We start from the raw sequence: 25,551 nt of genomic DNA on the forward strand, positions 1-25,551 counted from the left end.
CAGTTCCTTTAAACTCACATAAATTAGAACACCCTTGATAATTTTGTCAGACTTTTAAGGAAATTCACCATCCTTTAGCAGTAACTGCTAAACTTCGTAAAAACCTTCCAGAAATAGAAAACTGAAACTGAGGGGCGCCTGGATGGTTCAGTTGTTAAGCGTGTGCCTTTGGCTCGGGTCAAGATCCCAGGGTCCTGGGATCCAGCCCCACATCGGGTTCTCTGCTCACCAGGGAGCCTGCTTCCCTTCCTCTCTCTCTGCCTGCCTCTCTGCCTACTTGTGATCTCTGTCAAATAAGTAAGTAAAATTAAAAAAAAAGAAAAAAGAAAAAAAGAAAAAAAGAAAAGCTCCCCAAACCCTTTAGCTTTAGATACAACAAAACAACGATGTCGTGAAAAGCTAAAAATAACCTAGTGGTTTTCTCTTGGAAATAAAAGTTTAAAAGCCTAGAATTTACACTCAGGTCAGACCATAATCTACCCCAGAAAACCAAAATCCTTAAGCTGCACATTGCCCTATGGTTTTTTCCCCATCACCACTGCTCCAGACACTAAAAGATTTTGAGAAAAGCCTACGACCCTAACTGCTGAATTTTCTGCTCTTCCCTCACTCTACAGAGGAAATCTCACACATCCTGTACCCCATCCCCCCAAATCAAACCAAACCAAACCAAAAAAAAAAAAAAAAAAAAAAAAAAAAAGAGCTGAGACCAGAATAATGATAGAATTCAGGGAATAGGCAACACACAGTATTATGGAAAAATAAATACAAGTAGTCATTAGACATAAACCACCTGGAGAAAAGGAAACCAGTCCTGCTTTTAAATAATTTTATTTTTTCTAATTTTGTGTTACTTTAATTTCCCATAGCACCTTGGCAATGTTGAAAACAGAAATACAAATACAAGGATGTACTCATTTTAACATAATATGCATGAGCATGTGTCACACCATCTTTTTTTGGGGAAGGGGGCGGTTTGGACAACAGGAACAAACCTAAGAAATGGACAAAATAGAAGCTGGGTAACTGGTTCTGATCCCTGACCCCAAACATTTAATAGGGGTCACTCAAAAGACAAGTAAATCAGGCAAAAAAAAAAAAAAAAAAAAAAAAAAAAAAAAAAAAAAAAATCAACGTCGATGTAGATGTTTATCTACACTAATCAGTGTTTTGTACTACAAAACTGAAAATAAAACCATTTTATTTTATACACAGCCTGTTGACATCTGAGTTGTACTTTTAGGAACTGTCTACTCAATTCATAAAAAACTGTTAGTTTTTAAAAATAAAATTATTTAATAATCAGGTGATTTCGAAAGAGAATTTACTTTCAACTTCAACACAAATTCTCTTTCAACTTCTTAAAATGTCTCATTCAGTTAATAAAAACTGAAATGTCTATGTATCTTCTTGGAAGCTCAGACTAGCTAAGTTAGCATACACCAGAAAAGCCTAAAGTTAAATTAATGGCCACCACATTGTAAGGAAATATAAAAAATTAGGAAAAAACCTTGTCATACAGTTAAGAATTTATAAAAACCTTCAAAAGGAATACACTGTCCTCTTGCATTTTACCTTTTCTATAAAAACAAACAAAATGGTACTTTTAAAATAGGGTTAATATATCTGCCCAACACAAATATCAAGAGACTTATCCCCAGTGCTGTTTAATTGTGTAAAAGTAAAACCAGTGGACATTTAAGCCAAAAGACTAAATATTAAGGCCATAACTAATAAAGCTTAAAAAAAGCTTAAAAAAAAAGCGTTCAGTAACTTTTAAATACTATTTTCTGCACCAGCAGATGCAAATACTCCATCATTAAGCCTTTTGCAAAGCCAACCTGGTTATTTAAAAAGGAATGTAAAGCAATATTCAAACTACCTTAATTTTAGGAACCAAAAATAAATTAAAAACCAGCATGTCATTTGAGACCACATGCAAATCGAGCACATAAGATGACAACAATAAATCCTGATTACTGAAAGATCTTCTCTTCTTCCAAAATTCAAGTGAGTAAAATTTAGATGGATCAACTCTTTTGAATGCCAGTGTCTATTACTTGCAAAAATGGAATCACTCAAGTAGAGACAGGCCCTAGATATCCTGAAAACCTCAATTATCAGGATAGAAAATGGAGACAGGTCTTGCAGTATCTCCAAATACCTTCTCTATGAAGTGCTAAGTGATGAACTTGTGTGACTCTTATTCTCTTCATGCAATAAGAACTATGACAGAAAACCACCATACTATACACTCATCATTTGTATCTACTTTTAGCCTCCAACAACCCAAGGAAATGGTAAGTCATAAGGATGAAGAGAAAAATTTGACATTTAAATTCCTCCCTCTACAGAACCAAATAAATAGCTGAACTACAGTAAGCGCCCAACCTGCATCAGTTACAGAGAACTGCTGGAAAAAAATCCAAACAGTTTTCACACAACTCACAGGCATCATTTTGATACGAACCTTAAATCTGCTGTAATAAAATAAATGCTAGATATATACTGTGAAAAAAAATGTATTACACACACACACACACACACACACACACACACACACTCTTCCCTATACATCCCACCAAACTGGGAACTATTAACTGTAATGAGGCAAATTAAATTAAAAACACTATGTATTTTATAAGAAATTTTAAAATGATCATGTCTTCAAATTTCTACTTCCAATAACATTTTGGGTAAAAAGGCAAGAACACAGTTGCTTTCTTCAAAAAGAAGACTCTCTTCTTCTGTTTCAATTAGAACATTTAGTTTTTAGAAGTTGGGTGGACTAACAGTAAGTCACACAAGCATACAAGTAATACAAGCCTATTTCTGTGACATTGTAAAAAAGTAATGTTTCATATTTAAGTGCAATAATTAAGTTTATAATCCTTACCAAGTGATTTTTTATAAAATGTTTATTCTCTTAAATCCAATGCATTCACAGAGTGTTAACACTTTAAATGTTTATCATTTCCACCAACTGCAGCATTATCTAAGTAAACCAAAATAAGCACTTTTATCATAGATGTAGTCAATGATTATTAATACTTTTTTTTTTTAAAAGGACCTAAACTTCCCCCAAATTTCAGCACAGGTAGTTTTATTGTATGTTTCATCTAGTAGATGATTTTTAAAAATAGTGTGTAGAAATGAATAGTTTCAAACTGCTTAAATATATTATACCATGTTATCAATCCACCAAATCAAAAGCAATTGCCAAGCTGAATAAGTTACAAAGAAATGATAATCCTGGCTTGTACAGAAATGTGCAGTGTTTAGTTACCTACTAATACAAATCTCCAAAGCTTAACTTAGAGTTGGAAGATGAGTTTCACAGTAATGTAATTTTAACCTCCATTTACATTCATTTTAATATATTACTAAGATGTTTACTCTATGTCACAATGGTGCTTTCCAGTGTTCACAATTTACAGTTTCAATTTGTACATATGTAATTCACTAACATAAGGGACAGTTATGACTATTACAAACTATCCCTAAAAAGAAAACAAAACCCCACTTTACATGGAACTCTGAAAATAGTATGACTTAAAACAGATTAATGCAAAATGGTTTTTAATATTTTAGCCATTTTCTAAACACCAGCATGTAACTTGCCTACTTAATATGACAGCTACAACTTTATTCATTGAGAAAGTATGTACTATTAATTTTCTTCAACTATCTTTCTCACCTTAAGTCAAAAAATACCATGACTTGCTGGTTCTGTTTCTGTGAATTCCAGACTGTTTTTTTTTGTTTTTTGTTTTTTTGTTTTTTGGGAGAAAAGGAAGATGATAAAATACATTGTAAACAGAAAAAAGTCACCCCCAAATTAAGCCTTTAATATATATATATATATATATTTTTTTTTTACTTCTACACTACTTAACACTTTAAGAAATCAGTTACAATGTTTCATCTTTAACACGAACACAAATAAATTACTGTAGGGTCAGTCTGACCTACCATTCTGGGATCTAAAGTTCTAAATACATGAACAGAAGAGTAAACTACTTCAATGTTCAATCGGAGATTAGAACAGTTATATGATTTGACTAAACTGTCAAGGCAATTAGAAACATACAATTCTGTAAGATGTTGGTTATTTTGCTTTTGGGGGTGGGTAGTCAAAGAACAGAGAATGACAATGAAGTAACAAAAAAACCTGTCTCCTATTTTAGGGGTGGGGTGGGGCAGGAAATCACAAAGCAGTTTAAACCTCTGAAGTCCATTTGACCTATCCACTCAGACCTAAAACAAATTTTTGATTTTTTGAATAACCCCCTTTCTTTCCTTGAGTATCAAACTGATTGATAGTCACATCTCTAAGTACAATCAGAGCTTAACAGCTTGTTGAATGAAATATTAAGGTCAAAAAGACAGACTGAATTTCAAAATGGAAAAAAAAAATCTACTCAAGTATTACATTCAGTTTTCAAATCATTTACTAACATGACAACAGATTTGGCTTCAATCACTCTTGCACACACTCACACAACAGGCATCCTAGCCACTGATCTTCTTTGCAACACAAGGCCATATAGGCAGAGATGGCATTCTCCAAGCCAAACTTTAAATAGATTAAAAAAAGTAATTTCTAATTTTACAGAAATGTTTCTTCAAAAAATATTTTCTCTCACTCCCTCATCTCCTGTACTGAAGGATGTGTAATATGTTTTTTTTTTTTCAAGCTAAATCTGAACCCTCAAAATTGATTCTAGGCAGAAGATCTCTGCAAATTAAAATCAAAAACAAAAATAGAAAAATTATATTTTTATATATGTATACATATATATATATATATATTTATACTGATTGGAATCCTCCAGCATTTTAAAATCACTTTAGAGATGAATTTTGGGATTCTACTGCTCACAACTCCAAAATCCATAATGATTTAAGGACAGACACTTTTCTCCTGTTTCCTTCCTGGCTACCCCCTCCCCTCCAGAACAGTTCAATATAGCCACGGCTCAAGTTTAATGGGAAGAGAGAGAAGTTTTTGAATAGTTTTTTTTGTTTGTTTCTTTACTTTGGTGATCTGGGTGGCACATATTGCTCTTTGCCATTACGTCGAGTCACTCCCTGAGGTATAGCCCTATGGCCAAACTGGCGTCTCTGTTCCCTGATTTTTCCAGCTGCTCCCCTGGGAATGGTATTGCCTCGGAAGCTAGAATACTCCTTACTAGCCCTTGCTTCTGGCTTCTCATGTGATTTCTCAATGGACTTCTCAGGAGCTCCATTCTCTTCATTTTTGGTGGGAGAGGCTACATTGGAGCGAAGTTCTCGCAGTGGCTGCACAAGAACTGGAGATGGCTCTTTAGGGGGCTTCTGGCACACTTCAGCATAACTTAGCTTTCGGGGTTCCTTTGAAGTGAAGATAAAAAAAATTTATGGTACATTCTTTAAATAAAGTACAAAAAGGATAGTGTGATCCACAAGAAAATCAGTAAGCTATCTTCTAGAAAAGGGAAATAGGCATTCTCATATACACTATTATTAAAGCGTATTATAGTAATCTTAAACATTTTTTTTTTTTGGCTGAAATAATAAAAAGCCTTGGCAATTTATATATGATACAATAATGTCACCTGAGGAATTTATCTAAAAGATGCTCATGTCAGCATTGCTTATGGTGATGAAAAAACTGCAAACAACCTAAATGTGTAACAAGGAAGGACAGATTAAGTAAATAATGTATATTCATCTGATGAAATAAAATGATTCTATTCTCTCTTCCATGGCTACAAAGAACCTTGAGATGGATTTCACAAGACTCTCAACAGAGCAACTGGGAACAAATAATATATTAATAGAAGACTATTTAAAAGTTTTAATTACCTCATGTGGAAAAAAAGGATAACAGGGGCCTTATGTGAATGGGATCAAGCAAGTGAAAAGTATTTAGCACTGGTCTTAGCATATAGCAGGCATTCAGTAATTGGTAGCTGCCATTGTACCATTATTAAATAAGAAAATAAAATGTCCTTAACCTAGAAAAAAGGAACTATACCAAAATGCAATTAGTTATATTAATGAATGAAAAGATTATTAAATGTTGTGTTTTTGCCCTTTTTTTATTTCCCTAATTATAAAAATGATTTCTGCAAAGTGATTAATAACGGAAGTAACCCTAAGACTTGTTAAACATTATTAAAAAAGGAATTTCAAAGGGGCTCAGAACCTCTTTAGCCCAAAAATAATACCTCATCATAACTTGAGTAAGAAAGAAGTTTCACTTAACTAGAAGGTGATCAGAAAAAAAGCAATTAATGGGGCACCTGGGTGGCTCTATCAGTTAAGCAGCTGCCTTTGGCTCGGGTTATGATTGCAGGGTCCTGTGATCGAGCACTGCATTGGGCTCCCTCCTCAGTGGAGAGCCTGCTTCTCCCTCTCCCTCTGCCTACTGCTCTGCCTACTTGTACTCTCTATCTCTCTGTCAAATAAATAAATAAAATCTTAAAAAAAAAAAAAAAAAAGCCATAAAAAAAAAAAAAAAACAGAACAGAATGGGGGCAACCTGGGTGGCTCAGCTGGTTGGGCATCTGCCTCTGGCTCAGGTCATGACCCAGAGTTGTGGGATGGAGTGCTGCATGGGGTTTCCTACTCAGCTGAAGCAGGGAGCCTGCTTCTCCCTCTCCCCAACTCGTACTCTTTCTTGCTCAAATAAATAAAATCTTAAAACAACAACAACAAAAACCCAGAATGAATAGTTACTTCTTCACTATCTCAATATGGCTAAAATTTCCCATTTCTTCACAGTGACTTTAAACTTCCTGAGTTTCATTTGAGGCTGGCAGCCTCAATTTGGGCTATTTCCAAATGATTCTGCTCTATAAAGACTTATGCGACAACAAAACAAAACAAAAAACAAACCACTTATTATTTGGCCAATTACTCCCCCCCCCCACATATTAAATTCATCAAGTTACCTGTAGGGCCACAGCTACAGGTGCATTTATGTTACTATTACATGGTGAAGTACTATTTGTCCTTGATGGCTTTGCAGTACTTGGGGAAGAAACTGGTATAGTTGTCTGGTTGAGAACATCCTTCTGAACAGTGGAATCCTCTACTGGGTCCTTTTCTTGCTGAGTTGTGCTAAGGAAAAGAGAGCTTGACATTAGACTTAGTACAGCACAAACAAAGAGCTGAAAAAATAATCAGAAGAGAAAGTAATCTTTTTTTTTTTTTTAAAGATTTTATTTATTTATTTGACACAGAGAGAAAGAGTGAGAAGCAGGCTCCCTACTGAGCAGAGAGCCCCATGCGGGGCTCGATCCCAGGACCCTGAGATCATGACCTGAGCCAAAGGCATAGGCTTACCCCACTGAGCCACACAGGCGCCCTGAGAAAGTAATCTTAATGTAGAAGATCTTTTATACTGAAACTGTACCTTAATGCAGGAAGCTCAGCTGTACATGGAGGACTGGTACTCATACTGAGTTGCTGGGCAGAGGTGCAGTCAGTCTGTTCAGCCTCTGCAGGCACTGGGCAACTAACTCTCAAGTCTTCATTATCCTTAAAGTAAAAACATATTTCAAAATTAACTCATATAGACACTTCTCCAAAGAAGATGTCCAAATGGGCCAATAAACGCTTGTAAAGATGTTTAGCCATCATCAGTCATTAGGGAAATGCAAATTCAAACCACAATGAGAAATCACTTTGCACTCATTAGGGTGGCTATAACTAATAAGGAACCAATGTTTGTGATGATATAGAGACATCAGAACTCTCATACACTGAAAGCGGTAATGCAAAATGGTGCATTTTGGAAAATAGTCTGGTAGTTCTTCAAAAAGTTAAACAGTTACCATATGACCCAACAGTATATACCCAAGAGAAGATATGTCTACACACAGATGTTCATAGTAGCCAAAAAACCGTGAACAACCTAAACAGTCATCAACTGGTGAACAGATAAACAAAATGTGGTATATCATATAATGGAATGTTACTGTGCAATAAAAGGAACGAAGTACTGGTACACACTACCATAATGGATGAACCTTGAGAACATCATGGTAAGTGAGCCAGTCACAAAAAGACAAATACTACATGATTCCACTTATGCAAGTTACCCAGAATACTCACATTTATATAGATAAAATAGAATGGTGGCTGCCAGTGGCTGAGGGAAGAGGTAATGGGTAATGGGAGTCACCGTGTAATGGGTATAACATTTTACTTATTTTTTTTTTTTTAAAGAATTTTTATTTATTTATTTGACAGAGAGAGACACAGCAAGAGAGGGAACACGAGCAGGGAGAGTGAGTGAGGGAGAAGCAGGCTGCCCACCGAGCAGGGATCCCAATGTGGGGCTCGATCCTAGGACCCCAGGATCATGACCCGAGCCGAAGGCAGACGCTTAATGACTGAGCCACCCAGGTGCCCTGAGTTTATTATTATTTTTTAAAGATCTTATGTTTTAAGGAATCTCTACACCCAATGTGGGGCCTGAACTCACAACCCAGAGACCAAGAGTTGCATGCTCTACCAAATGAGCGAGCCAGGTGTGCCCTACTGCATTTTATATTTACAAGATAAAAAGTTCTGGAGATTAGATGTACAACATTGTGAATGTATTTAGCACAACAGAATTGTACACACTGAACAATGTTTAAGATAGTAAATTTTTTAGAAGGGGCAGAGGGAGAGAATCTCAAGCAGACACCACGCTGTTTTACCACTCTGAGGGATTAGGACAAAAACTAAATCAAGAGTTGGATGCTTAATTGACTAAACCACCCAGGCACCCTTTAAGTTGGTATATTTTATATTACGTGCAATTTACCATACTTAAAAAAAATATTTTTATTTATTTCAGATAGAGCAAGAGAGAGAGCTTAAGGTTGGGGGTGGGGTAGAGTGGCACAGAGGAGAAGGAGAAGCAGGCTCACCACTAAGCAGGGAGTCCAATGCGGGGCTTGATCCCAGGACCCCAGGATCATAACCTGAGCTGAAGGCAGATGCTTAACTGACTGAGCCACCCAGGCGTCCCTTAACACAATTTTAAAAAGTAAACAAACAGGGGCACCTGGGTGGCTCAGTGGGTTAAAGCCTCTGCCTTTGGCTCAGGTCATGATCTCAGAGTCCTGGGATCGAGCCCTGCATCGGGCTCCCGGCTCCATGGGGAGTCTGCTTCCTCCTCTCTCTCTCTCTCTCTGCCTGCTTCTCTGCCTACTTGTGATCTGTCTGTCAAATAAATAAAATCTTTAAAAATAAAAATAAAAAGTAAACAAACAAAAAACCAAAAAACCAAAACCAACAATAGCAAAAGATGCCTGAGTAGCTCAGTCAGTTAAGCATTTGCCTTGGCTTGTGTCATGACCCCAGAATCCTGGGATAGAATCCCGCACTGAGATCCTTGCTCAGTAGGAGGCTGCTTTTCCCTCTGTCCCTCCTCTCCCTTGCTCACGCTCTCTCTCTCTAACACACACACCCATTAAAAAAAACAAAAACTAATAGCAAGCCCTGGATATTAAAATCAATTGATGAAATACAAATTTCACTAAGTTTGTTTGTTTTTTATTTAAAAGATTTTATTTATTTGACAGAGATCCCAAGTAGGCAGAGAGGTAGGCAGAGAGAAAGAGAGGGGGAAGCAGGCTCCCCACTGAGCAGACAGCCTGATGTAGGGCTCGATATCCCAGGACCCTGGGATCATGACCTGAGCTGAAGGCAGAGGCTTTAATCCACTGAGCCACCCAAGTGCACCCCCCTGCCTTTTTTTTTTTTTTTTAAGATTTTATTTGAGAGAGAGAGTGAGCGAGCATGAGTGGGGGAGGAGAGGGGTGCAGATGGGCAAAAGGAGAGGGCGAGGTAGATGTCCCACTGAGCAGGGAGCTTAATCCCAGGACCCCAGGATCATGACCTGAGCTGAAGGCAGACATTTAACCAACTGAGCCTCCCAAGCACCCCCAAATTTCAGTAGGTTTAAAGGTAATATTCAGAAAAACTTTGTGGAATTATAGACAAGTATAAAAATAAAAATCAGGAAGGCCAGAACAAAATCAGAGGTTCAACCTACAAGGTGCCATATCAAATATCAAATTAAGATTTCAAGGAAGGGGGCACCTGGGTGGCTCAGTGGGTTGAGCTTCTGCCTTCGGCTCAGGTCATGATCTCAGGGTCCTGGGATAGAGTCCTGCATCGGCCTCTCTGCTCAGTGGGGAGCCTGCTTCCCCCTCACTCTCTGTCTGCCTCTCTGCCTACTTGTGATCTGTCAAATAAATTAAAAAACAAACAAACAAACAAAAAAAACCCATAAGAGTTTAAGGAAGGGCAGTGAAGAATTTAAAGTGAAGAATTTATCAAAGAGATAATACAGGAAAATTTTCTAGCATGTAAGGACGAGTTTCCAGACTGAAAAGGTCTACCAAGTATCCAGTGCAATGAATTAATAAAAAGCCATAGCAAGATACACCTTCATGACATTTCATAGAATACCAGGGATAAATAAAGATCCTACAAGCCTTCAGAGAGGGGGGAAAAAGAGGTCATAGAAGGATCAGAACGAGAGGTTTCTAAAAAGGATCTCTGGAAGCCAGATTGTTTCCTAAGCAAGATATAAAAAAGAACAAATCATGAAAGAAGGACTGATAAATAGGACCATACTAAAATAAGAAGTTGTTTTCACTCACAAATACTAAACACTGAAAACAAACCATAATTAGTAATATACATCATTTATAAAGGATTAGTATCCAAAATAAATTTTAAAATTCCATGAATCTGTAAGATAAGTGATAATCCAACAGAAAAAAAAGGTGTCAAATACTTGACACTTTTCAAAGAGAAACGCAAATGGCCAATACAACATGAAAAGGTAAGTTGACCTCAACTGTAATTAAATTTTAGATGCCCTATCCCTTAGCAATTCCACTATGTATATACCTAAAAACAAGGTGTATGTGTAGTTTGAACATACACAGCAGAACTGCTTATAATGTCAAAAAAAACCCCCAAAACAAACAAAAAAACCAACACAACAGCTCAAGTGCCCATCAACAGTAAAATAAGGATATTCTTTCTTTCTTTTTTTCTTTATTTATTTGACAGACAGAGATCACAAGTAGGCAGAGAAGCCAGCAGAGAGAGAGAGAGGGAAGCAGGCTCTCAGATAAGCAGAGATCCTGATGCGGGGCTCAATCCCAGGACCCTGAGATCATGACCTGAGCCGAAGGCAGAGGCTTAACCCACTGAGCCTCCCAGGCGCCCCCAAATAAGGATGTTCTTACAAAAGAATACACAGTGTAAAATGAACTACTTGTATCAACACCGATGAATTTCACACAATACATAATGAAAGAAATAAGAGACGGGCGCCTGGGTGGCTCAGTGGGTTAAGCCGCTGCCTTCGGCTCAGGTCATGATCTCAGGGTCCTGGGATCGAGTCCCGCGTCGGGCTCTCTGCTCAGCAGGGAGCCTGCTTCCCTCTCTCTGTCTCTCTGCCTGCCTCTCTGTCTACTTGTGATCTCTCTCTGTCAAATAAATAAATAAAATCTTTAAAAGAGAAAAAAAAAAAGAAAAGAAAAAAGAAATAAGAGAATACATATTTCCTTTATGTTGTATTCAAGAACAAGCACACTGAACAGTATACTCTCTATATTAGGGGTTGACAAACCAAGGCCTGCTGGCCAAATCCAGCCTCTGAGTTTTGTTGCTATGGCCTATGTGCTAAGAGTGGTTTTTAAGTTTTTAGCATGTGGCCCACAAGCCTAAAATATTCACGTTCCAGACCTATTTTACAGAAAAAGTTTCCCAAGCCGGAATGGTAAAATTATAAAGAAAAGCAAGAAAATTATTATTGCCAAGTCAGGATGTTTCCTCTGATGGGGAGGAAGGGAAGAAATAGGAGGAATTGTAAAAAGGAAGGGGAGACACATGGCATTGTTCAGATATTTGTGATGTTTACTGTCCACAACCGTGAGTTGAGATCACAAGGGGAGATACACTTTATTATTCTTCTTTAAAAATGTATGTACGTGTGAATCACAATACACCAAATGGGAGAAGCCATCAACTGTAAAACGCACAATTATTTTATGTATTACTAAGAAAAAACACTGCCACGTAAACAAGGGTAATGTTTAATCACAGATTTTCGAAGGTGGAAAAAATGTCTATCTTAAGATTGATGAAATTAATATTGCACAATTTTGTAAACGGGGAAGACAAAGAAATACTTTCAAAATTCCATGGGAAAATGATTTCTATTGCAGATCTCTACAGAAATAAGCTATTGATCCAATGTGAAAACAAAAACATTTTTGGAATGCAAGATCTCAAGAAATTTATACTAAAAACCACTAATTCAGGAAGCTCAGGAAGATGTGACCTACCATAAAAAAGAAAAGTAAAACAAGAGTAAGAAAGAGAGAGGATTCAACAAAAGAAAGTAAGGAAAATTCTCAGGATGATGGTAAAGTCAAGTCCCAGCTACACAACTGTGCCGGAAGCCACTGAGAGCGCAAGGAGAAATAATGGCAGTATACTGTGAGGTTCAGTTCGGGCGGGGGGGTGGGGGGAGTAGTATCAAGATGTGACTTACAAATGATGGCATATCCTAATCTAACTGGCAATACTTTTTACCTTTTTTTAAAGGCTTTATTTATTTGAGAGAAAGAGAGAGAGAGAGAACGAGGAAGGAGGAGTGGCACAGAGACAAGTAGACTCCCTGTCTGAGCAGGGAGCCTGACATGGGGGAGGGCGGTGCAGCTGGATCCCAGGATCCTGAGATCATGACCTGAGCTGAAGGTTTAACCAACTGAGCCACCCAGGCACCCCTGCTTTTTTTTTTGTTTTATTTTATTTTATTTTTTTTTAAAGATTTTATTTATTTATTTCAGAGAGAAAGAGAGAGAGAGCATGAGAGGGGAGAAGGTCAGAGGGAGAAGCAGGCTCTCCGTGGAGCCGGGAGCCCACTGTGGGATTCGATCCCAGGACTCTGGGATCATGACCTGAGCCGAAGGCAGTTGCTTAACCAACTGCACCACCCAGGCACCCAGCCCTGCTTTTTACTTTCTTAATGATACTAAATCAATAGGGAACCTTATAATGGATGGTATCCTAGAAACAATGGAGTAAAATATACAGGAAGGGTAAGAAAAGTATGCTAGCTTAAGAGAGCTAAATCCTTAGGTTCTAAATGGAAAGTTAATAGACAACGTTGAAACTTGTAAAGTCAAGAAATAAAGTATACTGTGAGCATGCAACTCGATCTCGGATTGTGAGTTCAAGCCCTACCTTGGGTGCAGAGATTACTTAAAAAAAGAGAAAAAAGGGGGGCACCTGGGTGGCTCAGTGGGTTGAGGCCTCTGCCTTCGGCTCAGGTCATGATCCCAGGTCCTGGGATTGAGCCCCACATCGGGCTCTCTGCTCAGCGGGGAGCCTGCTTCCTCCTCTCTCTCTGCCTGCCTCTCTGCCTACTTGTGATCTCTGTCAAATAAATAAATAAAATCTTAAAAAAAAAAAAAGAAAAAAAAGAAAAAAAAGGGAAAGAGAAAGGGAAAGGAAAAGAAAAAGAAATAGTAGATAACCATTTAATTAGAAATATAGGGGGAAAACAAGAGAAAAGGCTAGTCAAAATGGCTGCACAGGACTACTATTTTTCACTATGAGCCTAATTAATTGTACCATGTGTATGTCCTATAAAATTAAAATAAAAATTGAATTAAGAAAAAAGGGAAGAAAATGAGAAAAATATGTTGGGTGTAAAGACTTAGTACAGGAAGAGGTCTACATTCAAAAATATTTTAAGAGGGGGACCTATCCTAAAGGTTGATTTCCTATGTCTTTGATATCAACTCTCCATTACTTGAAAGCCTGAATTTTACCAAACTTGGAATTCATTTACATCACTAATTATAGGCTTAAGCGCAAACAACACTTTCCACCAGTTTGCATTAATTGGTTCTACCAAGATGAGCTGCCTGTTACCAAAGACCTGCAAAAGTGAAGAAACACTTTATTTTTTTGAACGGGTTTAATTTTTATTTATTTTATTTTTATTTATTTTTATTTTTTTTAATTTTTATTTATTTGACAGAGAGAGATCACAAGCAGGCAGAGAGGCAGTCAGAGAGAGAGGAGGAAGCAGGCTCCCCGCTGAGCAGAGAGCCCGATGCGAGGCTCGATCCCAGGACCCTGAGATCATGACCTGAGCCGAAGGCAGCGGCTTAACCCACTGAGCCACCCAGGCGCCCCGATTTATTTTATTTTTAATTAACATATAATGTATTATTTGTTTCAAGGGTACAGGTCTGTGATTCATCAGTCTTACACAACACCCAGTGCTTTACTGGCCTGTGTAGCTTCATCATAAATCTTTTTATAATACTCAAAGTAAGCTAACAATCCCATGAATAAAAAGCAAGATAGAAATACATATTAAGTGCAAATAAAATTTCAAGTAATAACTGCAAACAAAGGCTAGCTATGGTCCCACAAGTAAAAGATGGATGCCTCAGTATTTACCTTTTCTTTGTAGACACCTTTAACAACATCAGACATCCTACTCTCCAAAACAAGTTCACCTGGAGTTCTCGATGAACTTCCAGGTAAAGGAGGAAAATTTGAGGCTAGTAAGTCAAACTTTGGTGTTGGAGCCTTTGCTTCAGCTGATGAAGACGGGGGTCTCTAAAAGACACAAATCATAAAACAGATCATAAGCCAATCTCATTCCCTAATCCTGTACCACAGAAGCTGAGAGCTGTAAGGAAACAAACAAAACTAACTCTATCCTAATGCACAGAATTGTTTGTTCTCCTATAAATTCCTGGCTTCTCCTCTCAGTTGAGCTTTTATTTATTTATTTTTAATCAATCCTACTTACCTTTCATCAACTGCCTCTCCTTTTTTTTTTTTTTAAGATTTTATTTATTTATTTGACAGACAGAGATTACAAGTAGGCAGAGAGGCAGACAGATAGAGAGATAGGTGGAAGCAGGCTCCCTGCAGAGCAGAGAGCCCGATGTGGGGCCCGATCCCAGGACACTGGGACCATGACCTGAGCCGAAGGCAGAGGCTTTAACCCACTGAGCCACCCAGGTGCCCCATCCTTTTTTTTTTTTTTTTTTTTTGCAAACTGTGACACACTCCTTTAGCCTGCTAACCAAATCTATTTGTTTTCTAAGTTGTTATTCCCTTTCCAGAACAAAAATAAAAACCCTTGTGTGACCTAAATTTGCCATCAGCTTTTCTCCTTCCATATAGTCTCACAAGAATATCCTTCCTTGAAAAATCTCCTGATCTGCCTCTGTTCACCATTCTATTCCCTGACAAGCCTCTCACTTGTACTTCCTCTCCTCTACAGTCACCACTAAAACTGCACTGACCAGTCACCAATGCCTTCCACAATGCAATTTTCTGACAGACTTTTTTTTTACCCCAACCTCATACAGAACCTGGCACAGTAAACATTCTTTCCTTTGGGACCTCATTCCTCCCTTAGCTTCTGTGATACCCTTTTTTTTTTTTTTAAAGATTTTATTTATTTATTTGACAGAGATTACAAGTAGGCAGAGAGGCAGGCAGAGAGAGGAGGAAGCAGGCTCCCCGCTGAGCAGAGAGCCCGACGTGGGGCTCGATCCCAGCACCCTGGGATCATGACCTGAGCCGAAGGCAGAGGCTTTAACCCACTGAGCCACCCAAGTGCCCCTCTGTGTTACCTCTTTATCTTGATTTTCAGATCTCATAATCAGGTGCTTGTGGCTCTCTACCTACACCCTTTGACAGTTTCAGTTTTTATGTGGTTACTACTCTTTTCACTTCCATACTCTCCCTATGTGATGGCCACTATTCATGCCTTCAACTACTAACCTATATGCAAACAACCTTTACAACTATCTTTTTCACTTTTGGTGACTTTCTGCCTACACACCACTGGAAATTTGCCAAAACTCACTGAATTTTACACTTTCAATACTGTCAGCCCAGACCTTTACCTGAAACCTAGACATCCATTTGCCTATCAGCACTCTCTACTCAGATTTTGCTTGGATACAGCAAACAACATACTAAGTAATCTTTTTTTTTTTTTTAAATGCTTTTTCTTTTATTTATTTGTCAGAGAGAGGAGAGCGAGCGAGCACAGGCAGACAGAATGGCAGGCAGAGGCAGAGGGAGAAGCAGGCTCCCCGCCAAGCAAGGAGCCGATTCCAGGACGCTGGGATCATGACCCGAGCCGAAGGCAGCTGCTTAACCAACTGAGCCACCCAGGCGTCCCCATACTAAGTAATCTTATTCTTCAGCTCAAAGCTACTTTGTTGCCAAAGTTCCATTCTTGACCACTTTATTTAAATCACTTACTTTACAGAGTCCCTTGAATGATTTCATCTACTTTTATGATTTCAATTCTTTCTATAAGCTTACAAATACTAAATTTTATCTCTAGCTAAAATCTCCTTCCTGTACAAAGGCACTTCCACTCTGCCTTTCCTACTGGAAAGCATGCTTGTCTCCTTTTTCTTCACTCCTTCAGTCCTCAATCCTCAATGTATTTTCAACATACTATACGGACTTCAAAACTAATCTCTTCTCTCCTCAATTGTTAAAGGCCACTTGGGGATTCATGTGGACTGCTGCAATGGTATCCTAAAAAAGTTGTTGCCATGTCATGGGGGCCCCTGGTACAGAAAGCTATAAATGAAAAACAATACTATTTTAAAAGACTCACAGTTTGCCCTAAGGACCATTCTGTGTGTTACAATGCAATATGTTTCTTCTTTGAAAATGCTTATCTTTTCACTTCTTATATATGTAGCCTACATGCTATATATATACTAATATGTATATATAATTCACTACTTATACATGTAAAAACAAGTATTATACTATAATTTATGATTTATCTGTAAATTCTAGGCAGGGTTTTTTTGAGACCTCTGTGGGTTCCTTCATCATTCTGATTTCTCAATTCCTTTTGTTTTCAGTTAAGAGATGGCAAACATTCACCATGAACAAACCACAAAAAAAAAAAATAAAAACATGATTAATTTGAAGCTAGATAAGTCAAAATTCAAATAAAAACATATTTAGAACTATAAAAGTTTTTTAATCTATAAGCAGTTTTATAAGATTAGTGGATAGAAGAATAAATAGTAGGTAGAAAATTGTCTCCACCAACTAACAATAAACAGTTTAAGTTTCCCACACCATCCAGAGAGCTTTGTAAGTGAACGATAAGCTTTATCAGCTTGGCAAAAAGTCCTATATTTTTAGGGCTATTGATAAATAGGAACTTTTGTTCAATGTCTGACGGAGTGTAAATTGGCACAACCCCTATAGAAAGCTGTGGGCTGGTAGCAACTTACTGAATTATGACCCAGAAATCCCATTCTAGGGATTCTCCTTCAGGTATTATTAAATACATAGGAAATGATGGTTGTATGAAGTTATTATAGCACTGTTTGTAAGACTGAAAGTATTTAAATGTCCGTTAATAATGTAATAAACTTTTCATTGAATATTTTCATTTTTAAATTTTTAAACCATGTGACTATATCAGGTATTCAAGTAATTTTTAAAAAACACAAGAAACAGGGGTGCCTGGGTGGCTCAGTGGGTTAATCCTCTGCCTTCTGCTCAGGCGCTGATCCCAGGGTCCTGGGATGGAGCCCCACATCAGGCTCTCTGCTCAGCAGGAAGCCTGCTTCCCTGTCTCTCTCTGCCTGCCTCTCTGCCTACTTGTGACCTCTGTGTCAAATAAATACAATCTAAAAAATAAAAATAAAAACACAAGAAACATAGATCAAATCCCTAACTATACATGTGCTTTAAGGTAGTAGTATGGTGGTAGTAGTAGTGGATATTTTAGGGTCAAAGCACAGGTTCTATTTACCTTTGCCTAATACTACAATCAGTAAGACAAAACCCCGGAAAGACCAACCACAAGCCAATGCCATACTAAATCACAAAAGAAAAAAAAAATAGATGTAATAAAGGTAAAAAATACTTACCTGGACTCTCTCATCTTCTCGTCGTCTTCGACCTCTGAAAAGAGTTCTCCTTTTAACAATGATAAAAAAGTTGGGGATGACGGGAGGGACAACTCATAAGTTTCTTCAAATATATAATACACTCTATCAATGATGGGTGAATTTCTAGTTTAGCTAACTATACTTTCTATATCTTCACTATTAAGAGATGAATATATATTCTTCTGAAGGGATCCTAAACTAATCTACCAGAAACTTCATCTGTTACCATCATCACCATTAAGTAAGTTGGGCCCACTTTTACTAAGTAGCGCTCCTTCCACACCAGAAGTATATCAAGGTTTTTTGTTTCATTTCGGCAGAGTAGGCGGTAAGGTATAACCCCATTTCCTCAGCTACGAGTTGTAAGAAATTAAACTAGAATGCAGATAGGATCTGATCTTTCTAAGCTATTCTTTCTTCAGTAAACCATAAAGAACTTCAGAGTAACTTTATACACCTCTGATTCAGCTATATTCTATATGGGGACTATACATTTCTTAATAATTATTAAAACTATTAACCCACATTATATGAACACTGTATTCATTTAGCATAACCATACACTAATAATGTAAACAAAAAATAACCACTAGATCATGTTCTTCAAATATTCACATTATAAGCAAAAAATTTTCATATACCTTATCCGTATTTGTTACCATATTTCCTTACCTGCCCCTACCATAGTCCCCATTCTGTTCCATCTGTATAGTAGGAGTTTCTTTTGCAAGGTAGCTTTGCTCCTGATGCCCTGTTACTGTAGGGTTATGCCGCTCAGTTGTAAAGTTCCTTGAACCAGATCTGTTTAATGGTCCATCCCCCAATGACACAGACCCCTCTGTCGAATGTTCTGAACCACTCGATGACCTGAAATGAGGCTTCACACTATAAGAAATATAAGATCACATACATGACAGGATAAATGAAGACAGAAAGAAAATCTTTCCCCTTAATGGTAAAAAGTACATTTAAAGGGACAAGTTAAAAATTGCCTTCTACTGTATTCTATTTTCCACAAATTAAGGTACACATAAAAGTATCACATTATAAAAATGTAAACTCTTTTTGTCTGAGATTTTTACATTAAAAAAAAAGTTATTTGGAGGGATGTCTGGGTGGCTCAGTCATTGATCATCTACCTTCGGCTCAGGTTATGATCCCAGGGTCCTGGGATTGAGCCCCATATCGGGTTGCCTGCTCGACAGGAAGCCTGCTTCTCCCTCTCCCACTCCCTCCGCTCTCTGTCAAATAAATAAATAAAATAAATAAAATCTAAAAAAAAATAAAAAAGTTGTTTGGAGATATTTGGGGTAAAATCCAAAGTTCTTCAAGATAAAGCTACCTCTATTTGGATACTCAAAATACAACTAGGATTTTAGCTAATTTAACACCAGAAGCAGTCTTGACACACCTAAATCAGCCAGGCTTTAAGCTTATTAAAGAATTTATGCCATACATTCTCAATGGGGCAACATCACCCCTAGTGGGAGTAAAAAAAGGTTCCTGGGGTGGGGGGTGGGGCTGAGAAGGAACAACAACAAAAAATCCCAATCTTACTTTTATGCATAGAGCACAGATATACATATATTATATAAATACATATACCACATCTTCAATACTAAATTTTCATAGGGAAAAATTGGGGTGATGTCTAAAAAAAATGGGGGGGATGTCACTCTTTAGGGGAGTGACAACGAAAACCAGAGAAACAGTGCAATATATTAAAATCCCACCTTCTTACTAAATTAATTGTTCAAAGAGCCTCTGTAAAAAAAAAAACAAAACTAGGAAGGATAATTCAACTAATAGCGTGGCATGGCTTCATGAATTAGGTATAGAATCTAGTTAAAAAAAAAAACAAACAAACCCAAAACTATAAACAAGGGTAGCTTTTATCTTGGATGACAGGTATAAGCACCCAAATTCTCTAACAATGTGTAAGCAGATGAAGCCAGGGTGGGGGGTAAAGGAGGCTACAGTTAAATCAACAATGAAAACACCTGAAGTAAGCCCAAACAACTGAGGACCTTGGCTCCACAGGAGATTATAAAGGGAAGTATAAGATTTATATTTGGCCCCTTATTTGTGTTTAAAAATTCCACTTTTACGGTCTATTTTCCTGGTTATAAATTTATATCCACAAATACACTGCCAGTTCCTGGTTCTCTGAATTTCGATTTAAAACTTCAAAATAATTATAACCCCAACAATTAAACATGAATTTCAACAATTATCTACAGCTATCCTATTCTTTTTTTTTTTTAATTTTATTTATTTATTTGACAGAGAGAAATCACAAGTAGGCAGAGAGGCAGGCAGAGAGAGAGAGGAGGAAGCAGGCTCCCTGCTGAGCAGAAAGCCCGATGTGGGGCTTGAACCCAGGACCTGGGATCATGACCTGAGCCGAAGGCAGCGGCTTAACCCACTGAGCCACCCAGGCGCCCCATACAGCTATCCTATTCTTTACAGAAAATAAAAAAATTAGGTTACTGCCATTAAAACTTAAATATAAAAGCTAGGAGACAAAGTTGGGTTGAATTTCATTAAGATTATATGAAATAATTACTTTATGTCACAAAATAGATTTTAATATTTTTAAGATTTTTGTTTACTTATTTGACAGAGAGCGCCAGAGAGCACAAGTGGAGGTGGGGCAGGGAGGACATGCTACAGCAGAGGGAGAGGGAAAAGCAGACTCCCTGATGAGCTGGGAGCCTGATGTAGGGCTCAATCCCAGGATCCTAGGATTACAACCTGAGCTGAAGGCACTTAACCAACTGAGCCACCCAGGAGCCCCACAAATAGATTTTTAATAGTGAAAATTATACAACGTCAACACGAAGTGTTTTTAAAATATTTTTATTATCTATCACATCTGAAAATGACTTTATGAAGGAGAATGCTATTTATCTGTTCAGAACTATAATTTGCCTAAATTTTCTCACTGCATATTTCAATATACCTAACAGATAAGTTACTAGGTTTAAACAGCCCTCAGATCTCATAATCTTACCCTTCACTGAGAGGGACTTACAATCTCAGTCCAGGCAAAAGAAAAAAGAAAGATAAAAGAATAAGTGATAAAAGATGGAAAGAAAGAAGTAAAGTGACAGAAAGAGGAAGTATGAAAGGTAGAAAAATGCCCAGACTTCCGAAAGTTAGTCCTAGTCTCTCTAAGTAGGTCTAGTGATCATCACTGGGCTGTTATAAGGTTCATATAATAAACTACAAAAGGGCTTCATAAAAGTTACTTTCTCCTTGACTGATAACTTTAAGTAAATAAATAAATAACAAACAAACAGATAAATAAAGGTCTCAAGGTAGTCACTTTTTAGAAGAAACAAAACAAGGATTAGGGTCCATCAAAAAGCTCTCTTAGTTTTATCTGTAATATTTGCAATTTATAAGAAGAAAATACTCATGTATAATTTTTGTCACTAAAAAATTAACAACCTGTACTGGTCAGATATATGAAAAAGGATTGTAGATGAATGGTTTTGAATAGCCCACAAAATTATACTAAACCTGCCATGTACCTTCAAAAGCATAGGCATACTTCCTTATGAACAAGGATGACTGGGCTATCATTCTTGGCTTTCCTACTGTGATTTCAATCTTTTCACCAACAAAGTACCACAAACAAAAACAAGCAACAATAAAGGAACACCACGAACCCATTTTATGTTACTATCATAAAATAATTTTCTTTTATCTTTAATATTAAAAAATCAATGTATTATGTATAATCTTAGTTTTAAATCTTTTTTATACAAATTACCCACTATGAGGTCAAAGTGTGTTTACTAATACTACAATAAATTGTTTAAGCTTTTTACTAAGTCCGTAAATAAGCACTGTGATTACCACAGTATTTCTTTAAGAACTACTGGGAATTGTGTACAATAAATTCCATTATGTTTTGTTTTTAATGTAGGCTCCATGCTGGGTGGAGACCCCAATGTGGGCTTGAAATCATGACCCTGAGATCAAGACCTGAGCCAAAATTAAGAGGTGGATGCTTAAATGACTGAGCCATCCTGGCGCCCCTGTATCACTATTATTTTAATCTTACCGATTTTTTTGGAATGGTCGAGGCATATTCACAGCAGCAGCATTTGTTTTATAAGATCCTGGTGCATTAAAGCCATTCACAAAACTACCATTGGGAAAGGGAGCCTAAAAGAAAAGGTAATGTTTAAAAACAATTAATGAAAAGGGCAAAACCTAGTGTGAAGGCTTTAAGAAACTCCTGATGAACTAACCTAGCATCAAATTTTTAAAGATTTTTTATTTCTAAGTAATTTCTAAGCCCAACATGAGGCTTGAACCCAGGACCCTGAACTCAAGAATTGCATGCTCCACCAAGCCAGCCAGGATCCCCCTGAATTTCTTTTACAAGGCAAAATTAATTTTAAGCATTTTACTTACTCACTTTTATAATACTCACTGCAAATATCAAGGAATCATTAGGTCATTACTTAATAAAGTTCATTCTCTCTGAAAATTTTTAACTGAAAGCATTTTAAACTGATCAGGATTTACCCAATTTCTTATTTTAATTCATTCAGCAAAATCTAAAGCATAAAATTATAGGAATCAATAGCTCAAGTCTTAGTCACATGGTGATTAGATCCCATTATCACTACTTAAAAGCCAGAAAGAAACCAGTTATCAACACAAAACAAAAAATAAACTACTCTAACTAATTTCTTCAAATTTCAGCTTGAGTGAAAAATTTTATAATTCTTTAAGGATCTCACTTACCAGTGGTGTTTCAAAGTAAGGTGCAGGATTTGGTGACCAAGACTGAGGCACAATACTATAGACCGAGTACTGTTGGTGAGGATTATATACAGGCTGCATAAAAACTGGTGAGGCATACTGTGCTTGAGTTTGAATGGGCTGACTATACATACTAGAATCCATTAATCGATAACCATTCTTAGCAAAAAATGTATTGATGGCTTTTATCCTTGCCTAGAAGCAAAAGGAACACATTATAATGAAGATTAAGTGTGTATTTTTACAAATATATTTAATTTACATTTTAAACATGCTTTACACGATTATGTTATTCTGCCTGCTATACAGTCAGTAGAGCAAAGGAAATGATTGATAGCTTTTTTTTAAAGCTATCAATTAAAAACTTTTGCATGGCTAATACAACAATAACAAAGTAAAACCACAAAAGTCAAATTGTAAAACTAACTGCAACTTATCAAAGACAAGGGGGCTAATAATCCTAACATACACATTCTAAAAACAGAGATCAAAAAAATGTGTTGGAGAAGTGAACAGAGTTCACAAAGAAAGGCAAATGGCTCTGAGGCTTATGATAAGATGCTATAAACCTTGCTTACTAAGAGAAATGCAATTAAAATGGAATTAACATTTCTCACAGGACTGGCAAAAAAATCCAAAAATTTGACAACATACTTTGTTGATAAGGTTGTGGCAAAATATACTGCTGATGGGAATGTAAAATAGCACAATCCTTATAAACAAAAACTTAGCAATATCTCCCAAAAATCATATATGCATTTACCATATTCTCATCAATCCCACTTCAAGGAATCTTTTCCAAATACACTGAACAAAAATAAGTTAAAAAAAAAAAAGGGGGGGGATACACACAGCTGTTCACTGACACTAACTGTAATAGGAAGGGGGAAAGAACTATCCCCAGTACACACACACACACACACACACACACACACACACAATCCTAATAGTCCAACAATGGTTGAATACACTATATTACATCTACACAATTGAGTATCATGCAGATGTAAAAATAACTGAGGAATCGCTCTAAATATTATTATGGAGTGACTTCCAGAATATATTATTGTTTTTAAAAAAAAAGAGGTAAAGCAAGGAGAATATGTATAAGTAAGCTATTATTTAGCTAAGTCAGATAGCAAGAGAAGATATACTTGCATTCGCACATATATATATAGGAGTATGTATTTAATATACCACTTTATTTTTTTTCCAAAAAATTTATTTATTTGAGAGAGAGAGAGATTGAGAAAGAGAGAGTACAAGCAAGGGGAGCAGCAGGATCCCCATGGAGCAGGGAGCCTGACATGGGGCTCAATCCCAGGACTCTGGTATCATGGAGCCGAAGGCAGACACTTAACCAACTGAGCCACCCAGGTGACCCTAACACCCTGTTTTAGATATTCTACTTTAAAACAACACACACACTGGGCGCCTGGGTGGCTCAGTGGGTTAAGCCCTCTGCCTTCTACTCAGGTCATGATCTCAGTGTCCTGAGATCCAGTCCCGCATTGGGCTCTCTGCTCAGCAGGGAGCCTGCTTCCCGCCCCCACCCCGCCTGCCTCTCTGCCTACTTGTGATCTCTGTGTGTCAAATAAATAAAATTGCAAAAAAAAAAACCCCACAACACACATACTGAAAATAAAATTTAAAAAATCAATTGTAGGGATGCCTGGGTGGCTCAGTTGGTTAAGCAGCTGCCTTCGGCTCGGGTCATGATCCCAGCGTGCTGGGATCAAGTCCCACATCGGGCTCCTTGTTCGTCAGGGAACCTGCTTCTCCCTCTGCCTCTGCCTGCCATTCTGTCTGCCTGTGCTCACTCTCTCTCCCTCTCTCTCTCTCTGACAAATAAATAAATAAAATCTTAAAAAAAAAAAAATCAATTGTAAAAGCTAAAAGCAAAATTAACCTAAATGTGCATCTGTGTTATATTAGTAATGTAACAACAACAAAAAATCTCAAGTGATTTTGAGCCATAATAAAATCAACTGTTATGAATGTTCCTTAGGAATAAATTACAAGGCAAAGTACAGCAAAAAAAGTTTCTTATTTCCAAAATTATATTCCTATTGGTATTGTTATTCTGATACTTGTGTGTATGATTATGGGAGAAAGGAATCAGTAATTATAGTAAGGTCACTGAGATCTGAGATTTTTCACATGGGAGAAGACATGGATGTGAGACCGAAGAAGTGAAAATCATGTAGCATGAATTTAAATTGGAAGCCTCAGTATAAACTCATGAAATATTTTTGTTAACAAACAAACAAACAAACAAACACATATTTCATAGCTCTGTTCAATGAAAGGCTTTTAAACAACAACCATACCAAGAACTCCAAGAACTCCTTGTGCCTAGCTAATGGACTGCAAAGTATGACCTCCCCATAAAAGTAAAGTAGGGACTCTGGAGATTTGACTGACCTCAGGCCTTTGACACAAAATATACAAGACACTAGGAACATCTTGTCACACTAGAGAGCAAGCAAACCACTGAAAATTACCAAATTACAAAAGGTCTTCTAAGTTAACTCAAAGAGGCCACAATTCATCAATAAGGACAACAAACACACCAAATATGTTTAAATACCCAACAAAAAAAATCCTTGGTCATTTTTGAAAGTTCCTAGGGAACCAACACATTATTTTCAAAAACTCAAAATAAAAGCTAGAACCAAGCATTTATCATGTATTCTATATATGAGCTGTACCTCTAAGTAATAAAGATGATGCTAAGCTCCCCTTTATAGAAGTCTTTCAACTAATAAATGAGAACAAA

General features: G+C 37.1%; 1 protein-coding gene across 10 annotated transcripts in view; it reads right to left on the reverse strand.

Annotated features, from left to right (window-relative positions):
• Positions 1 to 814: 814 nt before the first annotated feature.
• Positions 815 to 25,551, reverse strand: part of LARP4 (La ribonucleoprotein 4) — a 223,105-nt gene continuing 198,368 nt past the window's right edge. For 6 of the 10 annotated variants that reach the window (XM_047740050.1, XM_047740051.1, XM_047740049.1 and 3 more), the window contains 8 exons: positions 22,755 to 22,967; positions 22,063 to 22,166; positions 18,663 to 18,875; positions 17,970 to 18,018; positions 14,488 to 14,649; positions 7,403 to 7,527; positions 6,939 to 7,107; positions 815 to 5,373 (listed from right to left, as the gene is read on the reverse strand). In XM_047740050.1, coding sequence (XP_047596006.1) covers positions 5,035 to 5,373; positions 6,939 to 7,107; positions 7,403 to 7,527; positions 14,488 to 14,649; positions 17,970 to 18,018; positions 18,663 to 18,875; positions 22,063 to 22,166; positions 22,755 to 22,967 — 1,374 coding nt within the window. In that variant the 3' untranslated portion in view covers positions 815 to 5,034. Of the gene's footprint in view, positions 5,374 to 6,938; positions 7,108 to 7,402; positions 7,528 to 14,487; positions 14,650 to 17,969; positions 18,019 to 18,658; positions 18,876 to 22,062; positions 22,167 to 22,754; positions 22,968 to 25,551 lie in introns of those variants that run through there. The other 4 variants (XM_047740052.1, XM_047740054.1, XM_047740053.1 and 1 more) reach the window with 4 other exon arrangements.

The sequence above is a fragment of the Lutra lutra genome, chromosome 8, assembly GCF_902655055.1.
Source record: "Lutra lutra chromosome 8, mLutLut1.2, whole genome shotgun sequence".
Lineage (NCBI taxonomy): Eukaryota > Metazoa > Chordata > Mammalia > Carnivora > Mustelidae > Lutra > Lutra lutra.